General features: G+C 40.7%; 1 protein-coding gene across 1 annotated transcript; it reads left to right on the top strand.

Moving 5' to 3' along the window:
* The first annotated feature begins 7,833 nt into the window (after positions 1-7,833).
* Positions 7,834-9,369, top strand: LOC138876186 (uncharacterized). Its single transcript, XM_070155090.1, has 2 exons — positions 7,834-7,958; positions 8,763-9,369. Exons 1-2 carry the CDS (start codon positions 7,834-7,836, stop codon positions 9,367-9,369), a joined length of 732 nt encoding a protein of 243 aa, XP_070011191.1.
* Positions 9,370-11,437: the final 2,068 nt, after the last annotated feature.

Here is an 11,437-nt window from a genome sequence, read left to right as displayed (position 1 = left end):
ATTACCGAGGTGTGGGATAATATATTTGTAAGAGAATTAGCTTATCAGAAGTTCCGAGAATGGTGGCCCCAGAGGTCGCTCACCCTTGAGAGACAGTTCATATAGAGAGACCTCCTTCCCCAAAATCCAAATGTCAAGAGGCTAAGTGAAGCAAGCCAATTCTCACTCCCTTCTGTCATCACCAAGAAGCAGCAACTCCTCTGCCCAATGCATAGAGCCTTTTTGATAGCCATCTTCAGTCTAGCTTTCTTTGCATACAATGTTAAAGTAAGATTGAAGATAGCCTCCCTCACTACCACTTGTTTTTTTATACTCCTTAGGGAATTTCTCCACCTTCATTAGATGTAGAATTTTTTTGTATATGGAAAATGTTATTCCAACTCACCCCTTTGATAGATTTAGGATCACTTGTGCATGTTTGTATAGTTGACCTAGGTTTATTTCAGCTCGTTTTTGTAAATCTAATTATCTATCATCTGTGGATAGATAATTGGAACATCTCTATAGGTCTAACCCTTCATAGCATACAGGATTCATTTGGTTGTCATGTTTGGACAATCAAATGCCCTTTCACTGTATTTCTGGAGGTCAGGTTTATGCCCTCCTCCACTTTTGTACTTTATGTTATATATATATATATGAAAAATAACTCTAGGCACAATGCCTAGTGAATTCTACTAAAAACGTCAAGAGGCAGTTCGAGGAGAGAATAGGGTGGAAATGGTTCACCAGCAAAATTCTGGATGCTAATGAATACCTTGTCAAAGAGTTCTATGCAAACGTTTCCCACATCAAAAAGGGCACCACTGTCATAAAGGTCCGGAATTTGAAGATCCGGTTTGATGGCCATTTTGAGCACGTGATTTTTACCCTATATGAATTATTCCCAAAATTCAAACAAAATGAATTTTTCCCATTGTTGCAATTTCGTGATTTTTGTAGCATTTTTTGTTAATTATTTGCATTTGTCTGTGCGTTTATTTTATCTATTTCATGAAAAATACAAAAATACATTGCATTTGTATTTAGGATTTAATTTTGTATTTTTAAATTAATTAGTAATTTACTTGTGTTACAAAAATAGAAAAATCACAAAAATAACTCATTTTGCATTTTTGCTTCGAATTTTGTAGTTTTCTTTTAATTTGGTAAATTAATTAGTTGTGGAAAGTATTATTTCGAGTAATTAAACTAATTTGGTAGGATAATTTGGTTTAGGAATTAATTTAGATTTTTAATTTTGAAAAGAAAAATGAATTTTTGAAAAAAAAAAGAAAGAGAGAAAAGAAAAGGAATTGAAGAAAGAAGTCTTGTTGGGCTGTTCAATTAATTCCCCAAAGGCCCAAACATTTTTTACCCTTTACTCACCCCAAATTGGCCCGAACCCGCCGTTTTTACCCGACCCGCCCGCTCAGCTAACCAAACGACCCTGTTTCCCAGACTTTCGATCCGATCCGTTGATCCCGTATGATCAGACGGCCAAGAACTGATGTTCCTTATGTATATAACTATCCGAAAAGCCCCCACCCCCCTCAGAACCTCTCCCTCCTCTTCGTCTCTAACCTTGAAGCCTAGAGAGACCACCGCCCTTAGATACTCACCCTCATCTCCGGTGGCGGTGACGCCATAAACCACTCCAACCCACCCAAAAATAACACCCCATAACCCTCTCACCCTCCCCATTCCAAATCTTAACATAAATTCCCTCTAATTCCCCCACAAGTGCTCAAATTTCAAATCTGAATCCAAGACCTAAAAACCCTAAAACTCTCAAATTTACCCAAGTTCACACCAGATGACTCCTCACCTCTTTCCCGCTCCAAACCTATTTTTGTTTCTCATCAAATTAGCTCGTCAATGGTGGAGCAGGGGTCTGGGAAGCCCTAGGTCTCGCCCTGTTTTCTTTTCTGGTTCAGCAAGGTCGAGTGAACCTAAACCGTCATTAATCGTTTGTCTTTTGTTAAGGACAACCGATTAATGACAGTCGAAGGTTCATTTTCTTCTACAAAAAGGGCTATGCGAGTTCATACGGGTTTTTGCTCGAATCCAGGTTTGGGGTAATTTCCTTTATGTCGATTGGTTTCCTTTGATCTTCTCCTCTTTTTTTTCTTCAGAAGTTTTGGTTCTTGTTTGATTGCATAATGGTTTTGGCTGTAAGTTCATTAGTTAGTTAGTATGCCTAATCGTTAATCGGCTTCATAGGGTGTGAGTTTAATTTGGTATCAATTCGTGAGGTTTTCTTTTTTTCCTGCTCTTTTAGTTTATGTTGGTCGATCAATAGTTAGGTTTTATTTTATGATTGTTAAGTGATGTCGGAACTGAAATATTAAGGCTAGTCAAGTGTAGTTCATCGTTTGCATTGAATTTTCTGAGTTCATGTTTGTGTGAGAAAGGTCTTAGGTTTAATTCAAGGCGTGGTTGTATTTGTTGGTTCATTCAAGCATGTTTTAGAATCATCAATTTTCCAGCATTTCTGAAAATTCCATTTTAGGGTCCTGTAGCAGACTAGTCCTTTATGGATATAATTTGATTCAATAGTTGTTTTGAAGTTCCTTTGTTTTCAATCCATTTGAAGATATTAGCATGCTTGTTTGTTGTTTGTGGCTATTCATACTTTCAGGGTGTTAGTTGAATAATTAGGAACTTCAGGGTTAGTTTGGGGATTGTTTAACCTGGGGAATCTTTTAATAAATGATTGGGAAGCTTCCTAAATGGACAGCTGCCCAAAATTGTTAGGGAAAACAGGCTGAAAAATGAAAATATCTGAAATAAAAGGACAGCTATACAAAAGTCGGTTTTAAAAGATGCTCTGTAGAGGTATTTTGGGGAAATCACATTACCTTGCCTTGGAAGGCATACAACAGACCCCTGCCTTATAAATAAGGTTTTTCCCTTATTTAGCAGACACTTTTTCAGAACCAAAAAGACCACAAAAAATTCTCTACAATGTTGCATTGGAAATTGACTGGATTTTCTGATTTTCTTTGAGAAGAACCTTTTAGAAAACTTTCATTAGATATCTGTTTTTCTTGGTTTGAGCATGAGTTGAAGTTGTTTATTGGTTAGTTGTTGTTGTTTCCTCTTCTTGGTTGACTGCACTGAACATCCTAATTTCTCACATTTTTTGCCTTGATTTCCAGGTATTTTTCTCGGATTATGATAACTGCTGAAGTATAAGAGCATCTTGATGTATTGTAGTTGTAGTGAAAATGTGGATGAATGAATTGAAGGCTATCAGTATTTTTCTGAAATTCTATGTCAAATCTTTGGTTCATTTCCTTTCAGGTTTTAGTTAGTGTGAGATTTTTGAAGGAATAATGATCCAAAAAGGATTTTATAGGTGTCAAGACTTAGGTTAATACAATTTCATGAACTATTCAATTGGTTGGATCATGTAGTTGATCTCTATATGTTCTTTTATATTCAAGGATTGGGGTGATCTGAACCTCATGTTAATGGTGGTTGTTAAGACTCTATAGCTAGTTCACTCAATTTGAGCATGGTTGATTGGTTATGGGAATTACCAAGTTTTAGCATTGTTAAAGTCATCTGTTAGTGCCAGAGTTGGCATGTGAATCAATAGCTTTATTTTTAATTTGTTTGTCAACAGGTGTAAAGTCTGATTTCATAAATTGGTGATGATCATTAGCCCTTGTCTTATGTTTTCTTTTGTTGTAAGACTGTCATATGTTTTTGGATTACTGAATATTTTGATGTATGGGTTACAATCAGTAAGCATTTACGTTTTTAGGGTCCAGGATTAGATAAGGTTAAATTCTGAAATATTGATTTACATTCGGTTAAAATTTGTGAGAGTTTGGGCTGTGAGAGAAACTTTGGTTGAGTCCTCAGTCGCTGTTGTTTTGGGCACAAAATCATGAGTTGCCCAGTTCCCAATTGAGGCGTTTTCCTTTTAAGTTGTTTGAACAACTAATTTTATTTATGCTTTGTCAAGTACTTGTTGTAATGCCATGTTTCTCATGGGTGTACTTTGTTTTAGGCAGCCATGATTGGTTAAGAAATTGGTCCATTATCGTTAGCCCATTCACGCCGAGCCCCCTTGTTGGTTCTGTACTGGGCTGCATGTTGAGCCCAGCTTCCTTTTGAGTCTTTCCATGGGAGCTTGCATGATATTGGTTTTTCTATTAGCCTAAGCCTTGTCAAAGATAGCTAAATGCTTGGTCTCATCCAACATGGATATAGGATCAACAATTTGGGATCGAGCATTAACTCGGGTTAAGTCGGAACTCTTTTGGCCATTCTTGATTAATCATGGCGCTTTAATTAGACTCGAGGTGTGCCATAGACAAAATTAGATAACCCATGGCCTTCGAGTAATTAACTTTAACCCTTTAGAATTTGAGGTGTGCCGTTAGCAAATTTTTCATGGCCCTCGCAAACTTGAAAGTGCGTAGTTGCTTTAGGCGCATAATTTAAATTAACTTTCTTAAACTTGGGTGTGCATTTCATGTGACCCAAATCCAAATCTCAACAACGTTAGATAAAATGTGTTGCGGACCGCGGGTGTATTTCATGTGGCGTGGTCCAAGGCGCGTTTTAAGCAGCGTTGAATCTTCTTAAAAATGATTAAAAGCGGTTAATAAATTAAAATCTACCATAGGCTGAAACATGTGTTAAAATTAGATAATAAGCCAATAATAACAATTGAGCGATCGTGCTAGAACCACGGAACTCGGGAATGCCTAATACCTTCTCCCGGGTTAACAGAATTCCTTACCCGGATTTCTGTGTTCGCGGACTGTAAAACAGAGTCAATCTTTCCTCGATTCGGGATTCAAAATCAATGACTTGGGACACCATAAATTATCCCAAGTGGCGACTCTGAATTTTTAATAAAATAATCTCTTTTCTATTGTCACTTTAATTGGAAAAACTCTCTTATACCCTTCCGGGGTGTAGGAAAAAAAGGAGGTGTGACAGCTCTGGCGACTCTGCTGGGGGTCGAACCCAGAATCTCTGGTTCAGGGTTTAAGAATTCGAGCTTAGAATAATTGTTATATTTGGCTTTATTTATTATATGGTTTTATTCACATGTTTGGGCCTAATGTGCAAAATGTTTCTTTTACCTCTTTGATATTGTTGAACTGTATATAAGTTGTTACGAATCCCTCCTCTCTCTGAGTCTTCTAAATCATCTAGGAAGTGTGCACTTCGTGTGACTTCTTTTCTGTTAGAGTCATATCCCAATTTTAGAATGAGGTTCGGACAAATTGCAAAGCTGGCGAAGCTTTTGTATTCCCGGTACGTCCCCCCCCCCCCCCGGCTCGAGTTGTCCGCTCGGCTAAGCCAGGTCTAGAACAATAAACCCAGGTTTTCAAACCTAGTATAACATATCCTCATGTCGGATCCCTAGTAGGAACGCTTGTTCGCATTATGTGCATTTTGACTTTGGGGACTCAACACAAGGGTTGGGTCCGTCTAGGACAGGTGCACCTGAAATCAAAAGACCATCTTGATGCATTTTGCTTGCTACTTGTGCATTTATTTGATTCGGACTGCATGTTGACCGGCTTCTAGAATAAGGAAAAAATTGAGAAAAACCAAATCGAGAAGAGAGAGAGTAAATTACCCGCCTATAGAAAAACCTAGTGTCCCAAAGTACCCCGAAACTCTGCTGAATGTTCTAAAAAGAAAAGAGAAAAAAAAAGAGTTGTTTCAAAAGTTTGTGTTTTCTTTTGTGTCAAAATTGGCCGAACTAAGCAAGTTTGATTCTCACCAGATGTGGGATACGTAGGCAACCCCCATCGGGTCCAACTACTTTTGCAAAAATAACCCAAAAATATGAAGTGTTCTGTTTTGTCATAAATAAATTAGGTGGCCTCATTTTTGTCCAAAATAGCCAAAAATGCCCCAAAAGGCATCGGAAGGCTATTTTTGCAAGAATAGCCATCTAGGGTCCTTTTTCAAATTTTGGTTGATTAACAAAAAAACAGCCCTAAAATTGTTTTTTTATCATTATCTTGAGGCGTTGAAGGGCTGTATTCGCAAGAATGTTTGCTTTCTAAAATTTTGCGAAAATGGGTGTTTTTCTTTTGAGTCAAAGCAAATCACAGTCTTTTAATCAATCACCTTAAATAAATGTGCAGGATGAGCACAACTAAAAATGAACCTTTCGCGGTCCACGAAGAAATCCCGTTAAAGCTACGTATGTGGTGGCATGATTTGGGAGAGGTCAGCAGAAAAATTATGATAAAGGCTTTGGGTGGCCTTGTTGGGCTGCTAAAGATTAAGCCGAGGAAGGATATAGTTGAGGCCTTGATACCCTTTTGGGATCCAGCACATAACGTGTTCCACTTTGCTGACTTTGAGCTAACTCCTACGCTTGAGGAAATAGCTGGCTACGCTGGTTTTAATGGGAATCTTAGAAATCAATACCCGGTGGCACCTAGCACAATAACTCCTCATACGTTTCTGGACCTTCTAAGCATTAGCTGGGAAGTTCAAGACAGGAATTTGGCTCAAGGGTTCTGCACATTCTATTTTTTGTACCGACATTACGGGAATCCCCGAGGTTTTGAGACGTCAGATACCGGTCATATTCACGTAGGAAACAAAGATAAGTGGGAAGCTCGGCAAGGATTAGCTTTTATAGTGGCGTTCCTGGGTGTTTTGATTTGTCCCAGAAAGGATGAGAACATAGAGTTGGGGCATGTGGGGATAGCCGACTTCATGACTAAGAAGGTAAACGGCACCATTGTACCAATGATCTTGGCGGAAATTTACCGAGCCCTAACCATTTTCCGAGAAGGGGGAAAGTTTTTTGAAGGATGCAATATGCTTTTACAACTCTGAATAGAGGAGCACCTTTGCCATCGTCCGGGATACATAAATTGTGGCATGACCGGTCTTGAATGCATTGAAAAACATGAAAAACGAGTGGAAGGTTATGAGTTCCCGGATGGTACGGAAGCATGGTATGCACACTTGAGCTCCCTGACTGCAAACAAGATAGAATGGACATTCGGTTGGCTCTCGGTCAGTGAGGTCATTTATATGTCGGCTGAGGTGTGTTTCCTTCTATTGATGGGCCTCCGGAGCATCCAGCCTTATGCCCCGCACAGAGTTCTACATCAGTTAGGCAGATACCAGACCATCCCACATGATGAGGACTTCAGTCGGCAGGTCATTGAGTTGGAACCAAAAGCTGCTTTTTTAGAAGAAAGGGTGAGGCGGATTTGGCATCAATGTAGGTTCTTAGAACCAAAGACCCAGGTACGAGATCTATCCAGAGGCGAGTTGGATCCTAGTTACACAGCTAGGTACGGTAAAAGGTCCCAAACCCATCTGGATCTCGAACGGCTCGCAAAAAGGCCCCATGTCCAACAATTCACCGATAGAGAGCAGGCGCACTGAGATTGGCTGGCCAAAGAAAATGAGTATAGGGCTACCATAAACAAGCTGGAAAAGCAAGTCAAGGATATTCAGTTTGAAAATGGTTTGCAAGACACCGCGGATGAGGGTGAGAAGAAAAATCTAGCCAAAGAAAATGACGCCCTTCGAGCCCAAATTCGGGAAATGGCAATAGCAGCCGAAAACCCCGCCAGAAGTGCAAAAGATGGAAAGCTTATAGATAACCTTAGGCGGAAGGTGAGTGAGTATGGTTTTGATATGAACAAGGCAGAGGGTGAACTAGCAAGGGCTCGAACAAAATTGGCTAAGAATGCGGAGGAACGAGCGCGCTTGGTTAAACAGTTAAAAGAGAAATATGACAATGAGGTTGTGGGGTTGAAGAAAAAGATCACCGTCCTTGAGAACAAAATGATCAAGCAGGCAAAAGACTTTAAAGCAGAAAGAGAACACTGTTATGCAGCGATGGCACAGTTAGAAAGAGATCTACAACAACTTCAAGAACAAAATCATATAGCTGAACAAACTTTTGAAGCTAGGGCCCAGCAGATTGGGCGTTTGTTGCAAGAAAAGGGCATCATAAGAGAAAGGTCAGAAGGATCACCGACTACATCACAATGAAATGCTGTAAGTGTGAGGACATGACCAGATCCATGTTCTTCACCACTGTAATGACCTTTGTCCGCCAGATAATAGAAGATCTCTATCATCTCCAAGGGGATTTGGCGCGTAGGCCCGTGGTGAGACCGATTGATGTCCCATGGGCCCCTGGAGCAGTTGAGGCATTGATGTATTCATGATTTTATTCGAGTCTATATTTTCATCTTTACGTTGGAGTCTGTTAGTCTGATTTTGAGTCTGTATTTTCGTTTTTCTGTTGAAGTCTGTTAGTTCCCCTTTTTCGAGTCTGTTAGTTTTTATGATTAAAATCGGTAGGATGAGTCGTTGTAATCAAAACGTTTTTATTTTATGAAAACTTGAAAATCCCCAAAATATTTTTGTTATTTATTTTTACACTTATCCCCCAGAACTACGCTTGGTCTGATTCATGCAGGGTCATGATACGTAGGCAATCTCCATAGGATTCGATCATAACCAAAAACAAAAGAGAAGAAGATAAAAAAGAAAAAAAAAGAAATTGTGGGAAGGAAACAATGCCAAAACAAGAGAGAAAATGAGGGAATAAAGAACAACGAGAAATCAAGCAAAGAGAGGCAAGAGTGGAAAAGGAGAAGTTGCAAAATGGAAATTAAGGAAAGCCAGGATGATGCAAGCAACCGATCGAATGCATAGTAGAAATAGTTAATTGCTTAGGTGCATTGCATCCCCAATATGGGGTTTCCTGTCTTTTAAGCTCTAATCGCTAACAAGTTTGTTGTTTAAAATTAGTACAGGCAGGTGGTTAGTTTGTTTGGCATTCTGGCAACTCATCCGTACAACACTAGGTCCAAAAACAAGTTGATCATGACTAACCAAGAACTGGATGCAAGTGTTATTGATCCATTGAAAGAGGGGGAAGAGTCTGATGTTAATCTGAAAGAGGAAGTGTATAAACTGAAACAACAGATGGCAGAGATGTACCAGGCATGGGTGAAAGGGAATCCACCACCATCCTACCCCACCAACCCTGCTTTCGTCCTGTCGTTGGCTCAATCCCAGGAACATCCCACTGTTGATTCATCTCCAAGCTTTCCCATTTACCACCACTACCACGGCATCACTTCCCAAACACCACAAGCTCCACCACCCAAACCAATTCCATACCCACCTCCACCAGCCACACCTATTTTTGTGGCTCCCCCACCTGCCACACTTCACCGATCTTCCAGTGAGCCTCTATTCCAGACCCAAGATAACCAATACTATCCCCCAGAGCCCACTTTCAAGGCCCCAGAACCTTACTCCCACACTCCTCATTTTGACCTCCCTATTAAAACTGAGAAGCCACCTAAAAATCCAGAACATGAGGAGATGATCAAGAAGGTTAAAAGCTTGGAATAGTCATTTAGAAACATGCAGGGATTGGGAGGCCAGGTGAGCGTGGCTTACAAGGATCTATGTCTATTTCCCAATGTTCAACTGCCAATGGGATTCAAGATGCCCAAATTTGATCTGTATGATGGGCAAGGAGACCTGATGGCCCATTTGAGCGGATTTTGCAGTAAAATAATAGGAGCAGATGGGAAGGAAGAGCTGTTGATGGCCTACTTTAGTCTGAGTCTAAGCGGTGCGGCATTGGAGTGGTACACTCGTCAGGATCACAGCAGATGGTATACATGGGATGATTTGGCCTAAGCATTCGCTTGTCATTTCCAATACAACCTTGAGATTGTTCCAGACCATTTGTCTCTGACTAAGATTGAGAAGAAGCCTAGTGAAAGTTTCAGGGAGTATGGTTTTCGCTGGAGAGAACAAGCGGCAAGGGTTGACCCTCCGATGAAAGAGAGCAAAATGGTGGATTACTTTCTGTAGGCCTTGGAGCCCACTTACTACGGCCATCTGGTATCGGCCATAGGCAAGTCCTTGAACTAGGTAGTGAAGATGGGGGGCATGGTAGAAGAAGGGCTTAAGTCAAACAAAATCCTGAGTTACTCGGCTATTAAGGAAACTAATCTAGCCATTCAAAACAGTACTGGGGGAGTAATCGGAAAGAAGAAGAAAGAAGATATGGCAACAATTGATTCAAGATCATGGTTTGGACCTAGGGGCCCATCACACCATTATACTCAGCCCCGACCCCACCACCAAACCTTGTATAATCTATCCCAACACTACTTCCCATCACCAGACCCCCATTTTTCTATCCACCATGCCCAAACATACACTCAACCTCCTGCCTACGCACAATGGCGTGCGCCAGCCCCACAAACACCAACCCAGCTCTACAAAATACTTACCCACCCCTACGAGCCTACCGAAACCCTGCCGGCCTAGGTTTCCGACCCAATCAAGCATTTAAGAATGAAAGGTTATAGCGGAAGAAAACCTTCACCCCGTTGGGAGAATTTTATACCAGTTTGTTCCACAGGCTGAGACAATTGGATATGCTAAGACCAATTGAGTTGAAATTGACAAACCCTCCTCCAAAGAATCTTGATTACTCTATAAGCTGTGAATATTGTTCTGGTACTCCGGGGCATGATACGGAGAAGTGCTGGCACTTAAAAAATGCCATCCAGGAGCTTATCAACACAAACCGAATTGAAGTCTAAACTCCAAAGGCATCCAACATCAACCAGAACCCATTGCCAACCCATCAGGAAACGAACATGATCGAGATAGTACATAAGAGAGGGGAGCCCAAGAAGCCTTCGTAGACCGTCATGATGATTCTGTCCAGTGAGGTCAAGCCAGTTAAAAAACCAACAGTTGAAGGATCAGTGAACAAGTTGAGTGGGACAAAAGGTGAACCATCTTTGGTAGTCAAGAAACGTTCCCCAAGTAATGTTGCAGCAAAACAAGAAAAGTCAAAAGTGGTTATGCCAGGAGTGGCAAGCAAGCCTATCATAATTATAAAGGGTGCCCGTACGGATCCTGTAATCATCAAGCTTGTAACCCAGCTGCCGATAGTCAACAACAAGGCTATCCCATGGAACTATGAATGGGTGATAGTGACCTACAAGGGAAAGGAAGTGAAAGAGGAAGTCAATGAGGCCCATGGATTAACTCATTCAGGAAGATGCTTTGCCTCGGAAGAGTTAAGGAAAGTAAAATGTCTAGAGACAACCCAATTCTAGTAAAGAAAGCGGTGACTGAAGAAGAGGCGGAGGAGATTCTGAGAAAAATGAAGATACAAGACTATTGCATCGTGGAGCAGTTAAGAAAGACGCCTGCTCAGATTTCACTGTTGTCATTGTTAATCCACTCAGACGAGCATCGTCGAGCCTTAATGAAGATTCTGAACGAGGCTCATGTTCCCGACAAGATTTCAGTAAACCATCTGGAAAAGATCGCCAACAAAATATTTGAGGTGAATAGGGTCACCTTCTCTGATGATGAGTTGCCCGTGGAAGGTACTGAACACAATAGAGCTCTCTATCTTACGGTAAAATGTGAAGATTCTGTGGTT

The sequence above is a fragment of the Nicotiana sylvestris genome, chromosome 8 (genome assembly GCF_000393655.2).
Source record: "Nicotiana sylvestris chromosome 8, ASM39365v2, whole genome shotgun sequence".
In the NCBI taxonomy this organism is placed as follows: domain Eukaryota; kingdom Viridiplantae; phylum Streptophyta; class Magnoliopsida; order Solanales; family Solanaceae; genus Nicotiana; species Nicotiana sylvestris.
The sequence above is the reverse complement of the archived record's forward strand: the minus strand, read 5'-3'. Positions and strand labels throughout refer to the sequence as shown.